The sequence below is a fragment of the Populus trichocarpa genome, chromosome 3 (genome assembly GCF_000002775.5).
Source record: "Populus trichocarpa isolate Nisqually-1 chromosome 3, P.trichocarpa_v4.1, whole genome shotgun sequence".
NCBI lineage: Eukaryota > Viridiplantae > Streptophyta > Magnoliopsida > Malpighiales > Salicaceae > Populus > Populus trichocarpa.
In genome coordinates this window covers 3,465,396-3,484,144 of record NC_037287.2, presented here as the reverse complement: position 1 = coordinate 3,484,144, position 18,749 = coordinate 3,465,396, and the positions used below count along the sequence as shown (strand labels likewise).

Below are 18,749 nucleotides of genomic sequence, written 5' to 3'. Positions count from 1 at the left end.
TCAGAAAAAAAGAGCAACATATATAAATATTTAAGAAATTAACTGGTCGTACTCATCATATAATCAACATACATATTTATTTATATTACATGCATATTAAAGATTATTCCACTCACTCAAAAAATATAGAACTAAAAGTAATATTAGATAAAAGACTCGAAAATCTTATTGAGAATCGTTAAGAGAACCTACAATAAATATACAAAATATACTAACGAAATAACACAAATAAAAGACTCCAATGCATAAAGGAAAAGGTATAGTCTCCTAAATGTTGGGACTAAAACGATAATTTTCCAAAAGCAAGGACCAAAATGTAATTTTACTAAAATTGGAGGACCAAATTGTAAATACTTAATCATATTGAAATTCCACCCATAAACCACCCTCAATTCTGTCCAGAAACATACCAGGGACCGAACTGTAATTGTTTTAAAGTTCAGGGACTAAAATGTAAATTCCTAAAATTAGGGGACCAAACTGAAATATTCCAAATAAATTATCAAAATAAGATTCATTACCCTTGACCTCACAAGAATACTGCCCAGAATTACAAAATACATTTTAGGGGTCAAATTCTAATTTTTCAAAGTTCAGGGACTAAACTGTAATTTTCATAAATCAAGGATCAAAATAAAATTCCATCATCTTCAACCTCAAGACCATTCTGTCTAGATTTTTGAGAAAAGTTTAAACAAATTTCTTAATCCATAACAAATCAATTAAATAAATCAATTAATAAATCCTTATTTCTAACAATACACCTAAAATCAATCACTTAACCTTAAACTCATAATAATTATGAATCAATCTTAATAACATAAACTTCAAATCATGTAACATATATTATTAAATATAAGTAAAATAAGGATAATGTAATTGATGATGCATTATCTGGGAGGTTTGTTCTTCTTTCTACTTTAAATGCAAAATTGTTAGGATTTGAGTATGTGAAATATTTGTATACCAATGATAATGATTTTGGTAACGTGTATAATGCTTGTGATAAGTCAACTCATGGATAGACTTGATGATTATTTGCTTAGAAAAAATAAACTTTATGTGCCTGATAATTTTATGCATGAATTACTCATACGTAAAGCTCATATGAGTGGTTTAATGAACACTTTGGTGTTAGGAAGACTCTATAGGTTTTGCATGAACACTTTTATTGGCCTAAAAAGGAAGTGTTGTCCAATACTCATTTACATGTACCCAAGAAATCTTGAGTCAATATTTTCATGGATTTTGTTTTAGATTTACCTAGGTAAATAAAGGGTATAAATTTTATTTTTATGGTTGTAGATAGGTTTTCTAATAATGAAACATTTTATATCATGTCATAAAACTGATGATACAACCAACATTGCTAATTTATTCTCTAGAAAGATGGTACAACTTTATAAGATTCCTAGAAGTATTATTTTTGATCGTGATGTCAAGTTTCTTAACTATTTTTAGAAGGTTTTGTGAGAAAAATTTAAAACTAAATTTTTGTTATCAATTCTTTGTCATCTATAAATGGATGGTCAAATAAAAATAGTAAATATAACTTTAATTGCTTTATTGTGTACTATCATTTAAAAGAATCTGAAAAATTAGAAGGATTGTTTGTTGTTTATTGAATTTACATATAATAAGAGTGTGCATTTTACTATAGATCATTCACTATTTGCAATTGTTTATGATTTTAATCCACCAATCTCTTTGGATTTGATTCCTTTACTTGTTGATGAAATGATTAGTTTTAATGACAATAAGAAAGCATATATGATAAGATAAAGACACTCCACAAGAGTGTTCGACAACACATAGAAAAAAAAATAAACAATATGCATCTAAAACTAACAAAGGTCGTATATGTGTTCCTTTTTAACCAGGTGATTGAGTTTTGGTGCGCATGAGAAAGGAAAGATTTCTAGCCAATGGGATATTTAAGTTGCAATCTAGAGAAGATGATTCATTCCAAGTTCTTGAATGAAATAACAATAATGCATATAAAGTGGATCTTTTATGAGAGAATGGTGTTAATGCTACTTTTAATATTTCTGATCTTTTTATATTCAATATAGATGATGATTTGAGATTGAATCATATTGAGGAGAGGAAAAATGATGAGAATCGATAAACATCATCAAAAGATCCATTAGAAGTTCAGATTGGGTCAATTATAAGGTCAAAAACCAAGAAGATTAAAATGACCTTCAATGAGATAATTCAAAATATTTAGGTCAAGTTAAGTTTCAAAACTTTAACAAAGGATGAAAAAACTTTAATTAATATGATTTATGCAAAGGAATGAGGTCTTTATTAAACTTAAACATGCGACAAAGCTTGGTAGCAAAGGGGGAGGCGATAATGTTAGTTTCTTTATGGTTTGTGGACTTCTTAAAAGGCAACCTCCTTATTCTATATGGAAAAATATTTTTGACAGCAAATGGTTTCTTTATTTGGCAAGAAATCCTAACTTTTCAAAGCTTCTTAGTTGGCAGTTTGGAATTAATTACTTCACAAGAATTCCTTATTTTATAGTAAGTCAAAGTCGACAATATTATCTTTTTTTTTCCAAAGACATTAGAGTAAACAATTAAGGAGTTTAACTTGCAAAGTTTTCCTAATTGTTTAAGGTCACAAAAGGTTAGTAATAATTTAATTTTACAAGTATTGTATTAAGTCGATAATCTAAGTTTTATACAAGGAAAGTTTAACAGCTTCTTTCTCTCCAAAGAAAATATATCGCAACATGTCATTTTACTTAGTTTTGGGGTTTTGTTATTTATTTTATAACTTTGGGTTATTTTTAATTAGGTCTTAATGTCACCTTATTAGTCCATTAGGGTTTGGTTATTTTGTAAACTTAAATACTCTATTTAAAGGGTCAAAATGATTTAGCTTGATTTTTTTTTCCAGAATAATATTGTATGTGCAAGGTTACTTATACTCTTAGTTTTTCATTGAATTGTTCAGAACTTGTCAAATATCAACTATATTTGTAGTGTTCATCCTTATACCTTGATTTTTCGGTAAAGTAATAATTGGGTTGGGTTTTTATGAATATGATTTTACCTTTCTTAGGTTTTTTTTTAATCTTGATCATGGGTTCTAGGGTTCCTACCCTCCAAGTTTGCATTACCCTAGTTAGAGGGAGGAGAGAGAGGGGATCACTAAATTCGATGGTAGAGAGAGAAAGTCATTGTTAAAACTGATTCCAGCCACATATAAGATCGATCATCATGTCAACGAGTTTCATTCAATGAAAGAAGTTTAACTTGGGTGTTATTTCACTTTAACATTACTTGAATGAGTAGATCTAACGTCGAAAATTTTTTGGGTTTCAGGTTGATTTTTTGTTATGGATTGAGTTTTGGGTTGTTTGAAGGCATAAATAAGTTTATCTAGGTTTTTATATTATTTTTAGGTGTTATTGAGTCAAACAAGGATTGAAATTTTTTTTTTATGGAAATCCACTGCCCTGATTTTTCGACGACTATTCATCACCAGATTCATGGCTTATAGATGACGTGTCATCTATAAGCTCTAAAAATGCGTTGTCTACATGAGCTAACAACATATCATTTGCATATATAGACGACACATCGTCCTCCTATGCAGATTGTACATTGTCTGTGTTGTCTTTTCAAAAATAAAAATAAAAATAAAAATAAAGGTGCATGATGCATCATCTATCCTCTATTATTTGGGAACAAAAGCCTCTTTACATGGATAGGCCCCTATGCCTGGCCTGATTTTTTTTATGTGTTCTTCATAGTTATTATTCCTAACTTAGGGCAAGGACTTAGGATGAGCCATGAGTTAGGCGGGTTAACTAAGAAAAAAATTCCATTTCCTTTTTTTTTTTTTATAATAAAAGATCAAAATGACATCGTTTTGTGTTTTTTAAAAGTCAACGGGTTTTAGACTAGGCTTTAACCAGATCAACCCTGGCTTTTGAATGAGTCATGCCATGTCAATTACTCCCTTTATTTTTTTTAAAACGTAACCTGACCTAGGCCCTGGGTCAACCGGGTTACGGGGTCAACTTGTCATACTAATACGAGTTTTATAAATATAGTATTTTCAATCCTTTAAACTTAAAAAAATATTATTTAATCCTTTTTTAATATAAGTCTGTTTTTTTTTTATTTGGTGTAGTAAAAACATCTTCTTTATCAAATTTTTTTTTTAAATAGGATTTTTTTTAGTCCTACGAGCTACCCATATTTTTTTTTTGAAAATCTCCTTTTTGGTTGTTTGGATATAAAAAAAATCTCATGCACCTAATTGGTGTATAATTGAATAAAACATAATTCCAGAAATAAAAAGTTGTTAGATCGTGTCGAATGCATAATCTAAATCATAGATTTGATAGATTAACCCGAGTTGATTTAGTCTTTTGTTTCCTTATTTTAATTCAATATTTTTGTTTTTTATTTCATTATTTAATGTTGAATTAATTAAGAATTTAAAATTATAATTTTTTACGGTTTTTTTCATGGTGTTAATATGTTTTATAATCCAAGTCATAAATTTAGTTGATTAATTGAGGTTTATCAATAATGTTTTCAATTATATTTTTTTTTTAACGTGAACAAATTCTCAGAACCCTTTTACCAATAATTAACTTATTCGCAGAACCAATTCTCTCCGGGCACAATGGGATCTCCTTCATAGCACATGCCACTCGAGCACTCCCTGCCGTGTCCTCCAACACACGACACAAACTTGTAGGCAAAACCGAAGGCGAGCCCCAACATCTGATAAAACAAAACAGATCGGCAGCATGCCACGTGGCAAAAAACAACGGCCAGATTCATTTGGACCCCCCACCGATTTATTATTTATTATTTATTTATTTCCCTCTTGGTGCATGGGTTTCTCCTGGCCTTAATAACGCGCTCTCTAGCCACGAGGAGACAGAGAGAGAGAGAGAGAGAGAGAGAGAGAAGGAAATCAAGGTTTAAGCAGGAAGGAGAGGTCAGGATTTCTCCCATATCTCCAAAAGGGAAAACCCAACAAAAACACTTATCCTATCCTTTCTTTTCATTGAAAAGCTACCTAATCTCACCAGATTTTCCCTGCTCTCCCCTCACTCGTCATCAATGGATATTCTTAATTTATATAGCTAGTTTGCTCTCTCTCCCTCTCCTCTACACGCTTCCTTTCTTGGGTTTTCTTTAGCACTGATAACAACACCTCCATCAGGTTCATTGTTTTCTGGGAAAAAAAAGGGGTATCTGAAATTGTGTGCTGCCAACACATACAGAGGTTTTTTCTTCATCTTTTTCCTCCTATTTCCAGTGCACAACACGCAGCTCTGGTTGAAGAGGAAGAAGAGAGACAATGGCGCCAAGGTCAGGGAGGGGGAAATCAAACAAAGCTAGAGCAGAGAGGAAAAGGAAGGAGGAGAAATGTGATTATACTCCCTGTTTTTTTCTTTTTTTTTAATTAATTATTCCGACATTGATATATGTTATTATTATAAATTAACTTGATTTGCAGCTGTTCCTAGTGTTGTTGATGTCACCGTAATCACCCCATATGAATCGCAAGTTGTGCTCAAGGTGGTGCCACTACTCCTGGTATTTTTAATCATTTAATTTCTTGAATATTTTAAGCCCTCTAAATTGATTATCTGGGCTCCTCTTGAAGGGCATCTCCACTGATAGGATACTTGATGTGAAGAAGTTATTGGCTGCAAGTGTGCAAACATGTCATCTCACAAACTATTCTTTATCTCACGAGGTGTTCTACCATTTCTGTCCTCTGTAAAGCATGTGTAGAGAGAGTTATTAGTAATATTATTTTTAATTTTTTTTTTTAATTTTTAGGTGAAAGGGCATGGGTTGCATGACAGAGTAGAAATCATCTCCTTGAAGCCCTGCCTGCTCAAAATCATCGAAGGTAGGTGAAGCTCCTTGCCAAACAACACCCTCTCTCTCTTTGTTTTTTCTTTTTGAAACAAATTTAATTTTAGAGGAATTTACAACTTTCTTTTTTTTAATAAATACATCCAAAAGAGCAAGGAACACTGAGCTCTAATTGTCGTATTCTCCATCCCATCATCCCAACCAACTGTATTAAAATAATTTGGACACAAAAAGACAGTTCTCAGCTCTCATTGGAGACTCCCAAGGGAGAGGTCACCATAGAAGTTGCAGGAAATGTAGGGACATGCACTGAGCTCATGTCACGTGAGGTGGGTCCATGATAAAAAGGATCTTGACAAAATCTCATGTCCTAAATCCTAATTAACTCAAGGGAAAACTCAAGGTTTTTTTTTTCTTAATCTTTTAGATATTGAACTCATAAATCTCAGATGATCTATCACTTACTACACGTTTAGATACTTAGATACCTTCAAGTTTTTGTTCTTGTTTTTTTTAAAGATTTTTTTGGGTATAAAGAGAGGATACTTCGAGACTTGGAATCTCTTTTTTTTTAAGTATTTTTTTATTTTAAAATAATTTGTTTTTGTGTTTTTAAATTTTTGTGTGTTAATATAAATTTGTTTTTTTAAATAAAAAAATATTATTTTAATATATTTTTAAATAAAAATTATTATTTAAAAAAAACTATAATCATATTCCTAAAATACAAACCCAAAAATATCTTTAATTTCGATTAGTGTCTTATGATTTTTTGTTCCTAAGAAGTGTAGTGTGATGATAAAGGGTTTGAGATCTGTATAGCAGGTCTCGAGTTATAGTTAGGGTGTGCATCTCTTATAAGAGCCTGAGACAGCCGGAGTTTTACTCGCTCATTTGGATCCATAAAATACGCTTTTCAGGGAGTGGGGTTTTCTTGAATTAAAAAAAAAAAAATCCTATAATTTTTGTTTACTTTATACACACACATTGGGATGAATTTAACTTAATTTGTTTTTTCAAATTAAGAATATATAAATTATTTCCATTTGCTCAGTGATTGTTGCAAAATAAGAGGAAAAAGGAGGTTTTGAGTTTGAATCCCATGTTTACCGATTCATGATTAATTTCAAAAAAGTAAGTAGGGAAAATTATATTTTCATCTCTATAGATTCCACTTTGTCTCCTATATTTAAATCTTAGAAAGGACTATATTGAAATTTTGTAAATACTGGTCTGGTTCTGAGAAAATTAAAAAATAGGGATAAAAAATAAATATACAGGGAATAAATATTAATTCCCACATGTTTTTTATTTTATTTCGTTTCATTTTACATGTTTGTTTTTTCTTGTTTTTTTTTAAATTGACTTTTTTTTTGTTTTTGTGTTTTTTTTTAAATTATCTTTGCTAAATTATTTTCCAGGAATTTAGCTATGTTTTTTTTTTAAAAAAATATTATGAATTGCTACAATATTTCCCTACATGATTTTTTTTTCTTTTTATGATTTTTTTCTTCTTTTGTTTTGTTTTTTTTTTTTCTAAAATGGTACTTGTTGATTTTATTTTTTTCATATTGAAGTGGTTGATACTTTAGCTTCATAGTTTTTCTAAAACAAAATACTGTGGACTGCTATAGTGTTTTCCCCACATGTTTTTTTTTTTAAATTATCTTTGTTTAATTTATTTTTTCAATATTGAGCTGGTTGAGAATTTAGCTTTACCTTTCCCCACATGTTTTTTTTCTCATTTTTTCTTATTTTTTTTTATTTTTGGTTTTTTATCCAAAATTGTCTTTTTTTTCCAGAATTGTTTTTGTTGATTTAATTTTTTAAATATTGAATTGGTTGAGAATTTAGTTTTATAGTTTTTTCTTCAAAACACTATGGATTGCTACAGTGTTCCCTATATGATTTTTTTATGTTTTTCAAAATTATCTTTATCGATTTTATTATTTTTAATATTAAGCTGGTTGAGAATTTAACTTTGTAGTTTTTTTCTTAAAAACATGATGAATTGTAATAGTTTTTTTCCATATAACTTTTTTTTATAAAAAATTTATAACAACATAAAAACAATGCCACAAGCCCACAACATCACATCTGGTAGGTTATTATAAAAGGTAGCAAGATTACATATTAGGGCAACGACAAAAAAAAGAAGAAGAAGGTTGTTACATGCAATGCATTTCACATGTCAAACCCTTGTTAGCATATGCTTCCCATTTTCCTTTTTTTTTTTTTAAAAAAAAAATCATGAATTTCACATGTTATGGTTTTGCAACTAAAATAATTTGTATAGAAATTATAATTTATTAGTGTAACTAGTGCTATACAATTATTAAAAAAAATGCAAGTAATTTAAACCAATTGAGTCAATAAATTTTTAAAATTTTAGAAAAAAACAATTAAGTAATTGAAAAAAAATAAAAATCTAAAATGACAAATCTCATACAAAACTGAACAATTAACTAGAAGACAAAAAAAATTAATTACCTAAAAACCAAAAAGACTTGAATATCATAATGAATTTAGATAATGAATTCTTAAAAATGTTTAATTTGAGTAAAAAAAAAATAGATAAAGTAAATCTGAGTAAATGTTTTTCCCCAATAATTATCTGACAATTTTATATCTGAATTTGTCCAGCGAGTGAAAGAAAAGAAAATGACTAAAACATTACCCGACACTGTGAGTTAATTTACACACCTTGCCACTGTGCTTTTGTAATTGCAGAGGACTACACAGAGGAGTCACAAGCCGTAGCTCATGTACGGAGGCTGCTGGACATCGTAGCCTGCACAACCAGGTTCTCCAACAAATCCAGGCGACCGTCACAGTCAATATCACAATCCAAACGGTCTAATAGTTCTAGGTCTCCACGGACCAGTACTCCTGCAACGCCACTGTCCGACGATGCAGCATCCGAAACGACGTCGGTGTCGGCGGCGATGTCGGAGAGTATGGACATGGCGGCGATTCACCCGACGCCGAAGCTGTCTGAGTTTTATGACTTCTTCTCCTTTTCTCACCTCCCGCCTCCTATTCTCGGTAATTAATTAATTGCATTTTTAGCTTATTTTCGTAGGCTTATCTTTTTTATCTCTCTCTCTCTCTCTTTTTGTGTTAATCAGTTGTTAATTTTATATTATTGATGATGTTGCAGATTTGAGACGATGCAGTGAGGTTAAGGATGGAGAGGAAAGGTCACGACCGGGTGATTATTTTGAATTTCAGGTTCATCGTCTTCTTTATTTTCACTTTTATCCTCAAGTTTTGAAATTCTGTAATGTTATCCTTATAGTTTCTAAAACGTTCCAACATGACCCCTGACCGTTAAATATCTTCCTTTTGAATTTAGTTTTTTAGTAGGGAATGAGCATTTTTGCATGATATTACAAGGTAATATGCGAATTTGAAATGAGAGAAATGTGATGAAAAATATGAAAGAAGGTTATATTTTTGTTAGTTATTTAATAGTAAAGGCTGACAAAGCTAAAGCTTTTTTAAAGTGCAGAAAATTTTAAATTATAGGGTAGAAGCATAACATTGATGAATCTACAATGGACTAAGATTTTCAAATAAGGACCAATTTGTAAATAAAAATAAATTAGGGACTAATATATATATTTTAAAAATTACAGACACTATAAGATAATTATAAAAGACTCCACTTCATTACTAATTTTTTACTAATTTTTTTGCAACTAAATAAATGAATATAATAAATCATCTCATCTCATTACATTACATTATATGATAACAAACATGTTGTGAGTGCGAAAAATGTAGATTACTTGCTTAGAAATTTAACTTTTCATGAGCTTATGGCTCATCAATCCTTTGTCTTGGCAACTGAAGCTGCATTAATGTGATTGATATATTCCAGGTTAAGATATGCAATGGAAAGCTAATAAAGGTGGTTGCTTCAGTAAAAGGCTTTTATGCAGTGGGAAAGCAATTTTCCCAAAGCCATTCCGTGGTGGATCTTCTTCAAAATCTCAGCCGAGCTTTTGCCAATGTTGGTTTGCTTTCTTCCAAGTTCCAGCCATTCTCTTTTGTTGCATTTGTTTTGAAATCAATTGGCTTGCTATTTGCCTTCGGTTTGTAATTGATGGATGTGTTGCTGTGGTTACTACAGGCATATGATTCCCTTATGAAGGCTTTTGTAGAGCATAATAAGGTCAACTTCTTATACTCATTTAATATAATATAGACTTTTGCCATAGACATCATTACTGTTTTGAAGGCAAAACATATGTGACATCTTGTGATTTTGCTTCTTCCTTTCCAGTTCGGTAATCTTCCTTACGGATTTCGTGCAAATACATGGCTTGTTCCTCCATCTGTTGCAGACTCTCCATCAAACTTTCCATCCCTTCCTGTAGAAGACGAGAGCTGGGGTGGCAATGGTGGAGGGCAAGGAAGATATGGTGGATATGATCTTCGACCTTGGGCCACTGATTTCGCGATATTGGCTAGCCTACCATGCAAGACAGAGGAGGAGAGAGTGGTGCGAGACCGGAAGGCCCTTTTGCTTCATAGTCAATTTGTTGATGTTTCAATTTTTAAAGCTGTTGGAGCGATACAAGGTGTTATTGATTCCAATCTTCAAGCAAGAGATACAATTTCAGGCTCTTTCTTGCTTGAAGATCATGTAGGAGACTTGTCCATAGTTGTAGAACGTGATGCAGCAGATGCAAGCTTGAAGACTGTGGTCAAAGTCAACGGCAATCACTTATCTGGTATCCCTGCTAAGGAAATTGCTCAAAGGAATTTGCTTAAAGGGGTAACCGCAGATGAGAGTGTAGTTGTTCATGTAAGTATAGCTTCGTTTCCTTCTTCACCCTTCAAAGCACTATCATTCCACATTTACTCGCATTGACATGCATGCTGTAGGACAACCTGCTATTACAAAATTGGATGTGTATCCATGGAAAAGCATCTCTGACAATAACAATTTTGGGTTCCATCTTATTTAAGGAAATAAGCTGTCTTCCATTTCTGATCTTATCACTCTCCCCCTCCCCTTCCTCTCGTCCTTGCTTGCACATTTCTATTTGTGCTGCACGACTGTCAGCATGAGGACTCATCTTTCCATTCTAAGTTCATCATTACCGCATTTTTTGCACAGTTGCATTATGCCAGGTGGCATTAAGTTTTCTTCCTGAATCGACATCCTCTTTAGCTTCACCTCCTTGTAGTGCTTCCAAACTGAAACTCCATGACCCCCCTTTAGTACAGCCAATTAATATTTGTTGCACATGACCAAATGATCATCTCAACTGGGTTAATGTCTTCATTTAGAACGGGAGAAGCAAAGTTATATGTTTTTATTTGTTCTGTATTTCAAAAGTACATAAATAGAGACTGCTGAAACAACAGCTTTAATTTCTGCAGGATACCTCTTCATTGAGCACTGTCATTGTAAGACTTTGTGGATACACTGCAACAGTGAAAGTTGTTGGCAATGTGAAGAAGAAAAAGTTTGATGCTCAAGATATTGAAATTGATGATCTACCAGATGGAGGAGCTAATGCTCTTAATATTAACAGGTTTGAACTACAAGCTAGATCTCTAGTCAACCTAATATCAGTGTTTGGAAGATTGAGCCCTGTTGGATGCACATAGGATACACATGCTAATACTCAGAAATTGTGGAATTAATGGGAACGTATTCTGGTAGCCCAGGTCTTAATCTGTTATGAGTCTCTTGTTTGAGTTGATTGTATTCAGAGTCAAAGTGTTAGTGTTGTTTCTGTAGATTATCGTGTAAAAGATATTTAAATGCTTAGGATCCCTGTTGAAAGGACAGCAAATTAGATTTATGATATTTGCTGCTCAGGATCCAATTGGAGAGCTGCATGCTCAGATTGCTTTCTAGTCCTAATTTGATGACCAAAGCAAACACATAAAAGCAAAAGCTTGAAACATCTCTTAAGAGCATGTTTTAAACTCCTGCTTAAGGAATGAGGAAAACATAACACTACAAAAGTGAGTTAGCTTTTCTTCCTTTAATATGTGAATATTTCCATGATATATAAGTGTCCATTCTTCTAGCACATGGTACTAGACCCCGCAAATTGCTAGGATATTCAAGAAAGAAACAAATGGCTATTATGTGTCCTTCACTTGTCGAAAAATTTTATATAGTTTCTTCTAGCACATGGCACTAGACCCTGTAAATTGCTAGGACAATCAAGAAAGAAACAAATGGCTATTATGTGTCCTTCACTTGTCAAAAAAATTTATTTAGTGTCCCATCCTTCGGTTTCCTTATCAGATCTGAAAATTTTCGTCAGACATTACAAAAATAAGTTTCAAGTAAAATAACTTGTTTTCAAAGACTATGAAAGTTGACATTAAAAGAAAAGATAATCATGCTATTACTTTATTTCAGGAGTCAATTCTACGTTTACTGAAATCTAAAATTATTTAAATGCATACTTAGAATACAAGATTTTTTAAAGCAAGTACTCTTGATTCATGTACATGTTTTCATCATGCACTATGGACTTAAAGGGATAAGCTATCCAAACCTTCTTGCAGTTTAAGGGTGCTGCTGCACAAGTGTTGCAGTGCTGAATCATCTCTAGGACAGTCTTCTCACTCTACTTTGGAAGAGTTAGAAGCATCTAGATGTCTTATTCGGAAAGTAATTAAAGAGAGTTTAACCAAGCAAGAGGAGAAGCCAATTGCTTCAGAAAGGTCTATTAGATGGGAACTTGGCTCGTGTTGGTTGCAACATCTGCAAAAGCATGAAGCCTCAAAAGATACCAATTCTAAAAGCCCTGAGGATAATAGTGAGAACGAACAAGCTGTGAAAGGTCTTGGAAAGGAATTCAAATTTTTGAAGAAGAGGGATATGAAGCTTACTGTGACTTCCACACATGATAGAGAAGAAATTGAATCTGGCCTGTGCAGCCAAGCTATGGGAATTAATGCCGGACAACATAGCAATGATGAGTCCAACATTGGGTGCGAATTGAGGAGATTGGTTTCTGAAGAAGCCTTCTTGCGTCTGAAAGAATCTGGAACTGGCCTTCATTTAAAGGTTGACTTGTTTTGTCATTTTCATTGTTGTTGTTGATGTTGTCTTTATTATGACCTAAGTTTTCTTTATTGTTATTTCTGGGTCCAACTGTATTTTCTTGCAACAGTCAGCAGATGAGCTTCTTCAAACAGCATACAGATATTATGATGAAGTTGCATTGCCTAAGCTGGTAATATTTAATTTATGCAGTTTCTTACTTTGCTGAGTTTTAACAGTTTATAATCCAGATCTTATAATTTATTAGGTAACGGATTTTGGCTCCCTTGAACTTTCGCCTGTTGATGGTCGCACGCTGACTGACTTCATGCATTTTAGGGGACTGCAGATGCGCTCTTTGGGACGGGTGGTGAGAAATCTGTGTGTGTGTGTGTGTGTGTGTGTGTGTAGATGCAAGTTTTGGGCAAAAGCCACAGTAATATCCTTGAAAAATTCTTCAGTCTTATGCTTAAGTAAGTCGTTTTGATTTTGTTGATTCTAAACTTCTTGCAATCAGGTTGAACTTGCAGAGAAGCTTCCTCACATACAATCACTTTGTGTTCATGAGATGGTTACTCGAGCTTTCAAGCACATACTTAAAGTGGTTATTGCATCTATCAACAATATATCAGACTTGTCTGCAGCCATAGCTTCATCCCTAAATTTCTTGCTTGGAAGTTGTGGGGTTGAAGGCAGTGATCAAACTATGAAGGATGACCATGCTCTCAAATTGCAGTGGTTGCGAACATTTCTTTCCCAGAGATTTGGTTGGACACTGAAAGATGAATTTCAGCATTTGAGAAAGCTTTCAATTCTTCGTGGACTTTGCCATAAGGTACCGATTGTTCTTACTGCTGTTGGCTGCTGCATATGTCCCAATCATGGTTTTTACAATAAATTCCCCTGCCAGGTTGGATTGGAGTTGGTTCCAAGAGATTATGACATGGAGTGCTCAAACCCCTTTAGGAAATGCGACATTATCAGTGTAGTTCCCGTGTGTAAGGTGTGAATTTGTGTTATAAATCTCTCAAAAATTCTGAGCACATAGAATTTCAACCTAAATTTGATATATGCACAATGCTTCACAGAATGTAGGATGCTCTTCAGCTGATGGACGGACTCTGTTGGAGTCGTCGAAGGTCGCTCTTGATAAAGGAAAGCTTGAGGATGCTGTTAATTATGGAACGAAGGTAATAATATCCCATTGAATCTGTATGTTAATGCTATATGAATTCCTTTATTCATTTAGACATCATTTCGTCTCAAAATATGTACTGCTTCCATTCAAGGCTCTAGCAAAGATGATAGCTGTATGTGGTCCCTATCATCGGACTACTGCCAGTGCTTACAGTCTTCTAGCTGTTGTTCTCTACCACACAGGAGACTTTAATCAGGTAACTAATATTCTCTTTAGCATTTTCTTTGGTTTTAGGGATTTGATTTGTTTCCTTTACGAAAAGGTATATCTATAATTAGAGTAGTGACTGAAAAAGATATAATAGAATGATGCTTCAAATTGGTTGAACTGCACATGAATGGTATTCTCGACTTCTATAGAATGGTTATTTGAAAAGGCTTCTATAGAATGGTTATTTGAAAAGGTGGGAAGTTGAACACGGAAGCAGCTGGAGTTTTGCTAGATTTTTATGAACATGTTTGGTACTTCAATTTTGAAGCGTTCATGCAATTCAGTAGAAAGTTCAATTGTTTTCACTTCTATGAAATTATTGTGAGCTTTAACCACATCAGACAGTTTTTTGGCATCTCTGTCTATCTTATTGAAATATTATATGAATCTAAAGAAAGCTACTTTTTGGTTGCTTTTATTTGTTAGGCTACTATATACCAGCAAAAGGCTTTGGATATCAATGAGAGGGAACTTGGTCTTGATCATCCAGATACAATGAAAAGCTATGGTGATCTTTCTGTGTTTTATTATCGTCTTCAACATGTTGAGTTAGCTTTGAAGTAAGTTCAAAGTGATTACCTTAAGAACTCATTTTGACTTGCTCACCTTTCATTATTGATGTAGTCATTCCAAATTAACGATATCATAACTACCAGAGATTTGCCAAATCTAAATTTATGGTGAAAGTGTCCCTTCACGTGTTTGTTGTAATTAACTGTTACCATGAAAACAGAGTTTCTGTAAATTTAAATTTTTAATGGAAATCTGCCTCCTCACCTGTGTGATCATAACGTATTCATTAAGTGATATGCACAATCTGTAGTTCTGTTGTTGGACTTCTTGGAGTCTCTGATTGAACTGGATAAATTTCAACAGATATGTGAACCGTGCTTTATTCCTTCTTCAATTTGCTTGTGGTCTGTCTCACCCTAATACCGCCGCTACATACATCAATGTGGCTATGATGGAAGAGGGTATGGGAAATGTTCATGTTGCTCTCAGATACCTGCATGAAGCTCTAAAGTGCAATCAAAGATTGTTAGGGGCAGATCATATACAGGTTCTTTTCACTCACTAAATAACACCATGCATGCTAATCTTGTCAAGAGGTGGACATTTTTATTTTGCACTTACCTAAAACTTATGAAAAAGGATAAGAATGAATAAACACTTCTATTTACCTTCCTTTTCTCGGCCTGACAGACAGCTGCAAGCTACCATGCTATAGCCATTGCTCTTTCTCTGATGGAGGCATATTCCTTAAGTGTTCAACATGAGCAAACGACACTCAAGATACTTCAGGCAAAACTTGGAACGGAGGATCTTCGTACTCAGGTAACGGAAAATATGTAGTCGTGATCTAATTTACATGACTTTCCTTATGGTAAAAATACATATAAATAATACTAATAAAATAAATAAATAAGTAGAAGGATATTTGTTTACACAGACTTGTTTTCCAATGGTCGGTGTGGGCATGCCTGGAAGTCCTTGATTCAGCTATCTTTAGGATTTTTGCAATTATTTTGGAGTGTTCAGCCTAGTTCCTGCATTTATGCCCAGATCTTAAGGGTCTAGAATCTGGATAACTTTGTTCATAATCATAATTTTTTGTTTTGTTTTGTTGTGTCAGTGCTGGTTGCTTATAATTTTCTGTTGTCAATCTGTGAAACTCATCATTAATATCTGCAAGTCTGTAACTCATCAAGGTGCTGTGTTTTTTAATGCAGGATGCTGCTGCATGGCTTGAATATTTTGAATCAAAAGCCCTAGAGCAGCAAGAAGCAGCACGAAATGGAACTCCAAAGCCAGATGCATCCATCGCAAGCAAAGGTCACCTTAGGTATTGATATGGTATTCTCCACATTACTTGTTTCTTCATTTGCATTTATATGTTGGGATACCAAAGCCTGTGACTCCCTGCTGCAGTGTATCAGATCTCCTGGATTACATTAGTCCTGATCAAGACTCTAGAGGAAGTGATGCACTCAGGAAACAGCGTCGTGCAAAGGTAGTTAATAATGCAAAGTTGTTTGATTAGAAGTTTTAAACTAACACATTTTTCTAATCTGCATCATTTTCAGATAGTAAACATGCTCCATATAGTTTTAAAAGCCAGAGAAATCCTGAAAATGTTATATTTCTGCTTCCTCTGAACATAATGTCACATCTCAAGTTCCTCTGGAATGTTACTGAATTACAAGTATCATCCACACCTGACAGCTCTCCAAAATCTGATTTAATTTATCTACTATATTATGAGGACATGACCCCTATCTTCCTTTAATCTAAAATCCACAGGTACTCCAGGTTAGTGATAAGTCCTATCAAGTCCATCAAGATGTAATGGTCAAAGATGGCTTGGGAAATGCAATGGTTATGACAGATGATGGCAACACTCAAGAACAAGGGGTGGATATGATTCATAATGAAGAAGCAGAGGAAAATGATGATATCACCAAGTACAGGCCCACAGTTGCGGGGGAAGTTGTTGAAGAAACAACTTCAGATGAAGGATGGCTAGAAGCCAATCCAAAAGGACGGTCATGGAAAGCTGCTGGCAGGAAATCTGGCCGTAGACGACCAGCTCTTGCAAAGCTAAACATAAATACTGCAGAATATTCGAGTAATAGAGAAAGAAGGTATAGGAGTCAAATCATTTCCCCGGCACAAAGAAAAACTCCAAGGACAATTACAATGGAGGTGTCACCTGCGAAGCAATCAATTGAACTGCAGGCAAAAGCTACTGTCTCCAAACCTTTTTGTGCTCCGGCAAATCTCACTGCTATGGCATCAAAATCGCTCTCTTACAAAGAAGTAGCTGTGGCACCCCCTGGTATGGCTTTGAAGCCATCTCAGGAGATAGTAGAAGAATCAAGTGGGGCAAAACCTGAAACTCAGATATGCGGCGTTGTACCTGAGACATTTAAGGAGGAGGAAAGCAATGATATCCCTGTTATTGATAATAAACCAGGTCCTGATGAAGCAGAAGGAACTCATGAAAGTGAAACTCAACCCGAAAAATCTGGCCCTGAAGTTGAGGAAATTTCTTCTTCTAATCAGGAAAAGTACATTGAGAAAAATGGAAGTAAGCTTTCAGCTGCAGCTGAACCATTCAATCCAGGAGTGTGCCCACTGGTTCACCCTTTAAACTCAGCTTCTGCACCAAGCATATATGATGCGACAGCTAGTCAAGGAATGCTTGTAGTCCCAGCAGTGGCACCTCCACTTGCAAGAGTTCCTCGTGGGCCTAGGTCACCGCTGTATTATAGAACTGCTCAATCTTACCACATGAGACAAGGTCTCCTGAAATACCGAACTCATTTGGCAACACAACCTAGAAGCATGAACCCACATGCACCTGAGTTTGTTCCCAGTAGAGCTTGGCAAACAAATCCTGAAAATGGAGATTCTGCTATTTCAACCGAGATGAAATCTTTGCTTGAGACAAGCAAGGCAAGAGAGGAAGAGGAGGACTTTGATGAGGAATCCGGTAATGAAGTTCAAGATTGTTCTACAAAAAGGACAACCTCTGAGACCGAGAAGGCAGAACTTGCAAGGCAGATATTGCTCAGTTTCATTGTGAAGTCAGTACAGAATAATATTGATGGTGGAAGCGAGACTCTAGGCAGTAAAAGGCTTGACAGTTCAGAAAGTTCTTCGGATGCAATAGCTAATGACACTGCAATTATAAAAATCCTCTATGGAAATGAAGGAAAGACAAAATTGGTTACTCAGTCCAGCGACGGTGAACAGCTGAAAACCCCAGATGCTAATAAAAACAATCACGGTGACGGTGAAGGATTTATAGTTGTGACAAAGCGGAGAAGAAACAAACAGCAGTTCACAAACGGGGTTGCTGGGTTGTACAACCAGCAATCACTCTGCGCACCTGTTCTTTGAAAGAGTGAATAACTCAAAGCAGACGACAGAAAAACGGGGGTGTTCCATTGTCTTGCTTTTTATGGACAAAATCTCTTTGCAATTGCATCTCTAACACTGTAGAAATGATTAGAGGACGATGTGGAAGAGAGCCTGTATTTCGAGTCTATTGATTTTAGCTGTTCTTTACTTTGTAGGTGCCAATAATCTTTGTATAAATTGCAAAGTTTTTCTTTAAAAGATTTTGTTTGATTAATAAAAAGGCCCTCAGATTTGGCAACTTCATCTGTATGATTTCCTCACATACCATCCCTCCTCCTGTTTGTTAACAGCAATTGAGAACACTGCAAAAAAGTAAAGACTATGTCTTGTCTTGTACAGAAACAGCTTGAAGCCCTCCGTTCCATGCCATTTACTCCATTGTTAGGGTTTGGCTCTCCATCCCATATTTTGTTGAATTGAAGGGGTACAGAGAATGGCACCATACTATCAGGCAGCCTCAGGGCAAGTTCACAAGTTCTTAAAGATCCAAAACATATGATTTCACCAGTCACAAGAAAACAATATG

At 34.3% G+C, this 18,749-nt stretch overlaps 1 protein-coding gene across 1 annotated transcript; it reads left to right on the top strand.

The window, feature by feature from the left end:
- The first annotated feature begins 4,902 nt into the window (after window positions 1-4,902).
- Window positions 4,903-18,461, top strand: LOC18096693 (protein REDUCED CHLOROPLAST COVERAGE 3). The gene is made up of 24 exons (XM_024597369.2): window positions 4,903-5,202; window positions 5,299-5,410; window positions 5,500-5,561; window positions 5,650-5,742; window positions 5,829-5,901; window positions 8,598-8,912; window positions 9,028-9,098; window positions 9,751-9,882; window positions 10,003-10,044; window positions 10,156-10,680; window positions 11,262-11,416; window positions 12,411-12,915; window positions 13,022-13,084; window positions 13,160-13,261; window positions 13,409-13,726; window positions 13,802-13,894; window positions 13,980-14,081; window positions 14,181-14,285; window positions 14,726-14,859; window positions 15,176-15,359; window positions 15,503-15,634; window positions 16,030-16,142; window positions 16,229-16,310; window positions 16,601-18,461. Exons 2-24 carry the CDS (start codon window positions 5,341-5,343, stop codon window positions 18,200-18,202), a joined length of 5,073 nt encoding a protein of 1,690 aa, XP_024453137.2. The 5' UTR covers window positions 4,903-5,202; window positions 5,299-5,340; the 3' UTR covers window positions 18,203-18,461.
- Window positions 18,462-18,749: the final 288 nt, after the last annotated feature.

Bases quoted from the DNA above. Each gene is read 5' to 3' on its own strand.
- LOC18096693 (XM_024597369.2), top strand. From the start codon at position 5,341: ATGGCGCCAAGGTCAGGGAGGGGGAAATCAAACAAAGCTAGAGCAGAG. The intron at 9,883-10,002 runs GTTGGTTTGCTT...TGGTTACTACAG, and splicing joins TCAGCCGAGCTTTTGCCAAT to GCATATGATTCCCTTATGAA. The intron at 13,895-13,979 runs GTGTGAATTTGT...AATGCTTCACAG, and splicing joins GTGTAGTTCCCGTGTGTAAG to AATGTAGGATGCTCTTCAGC.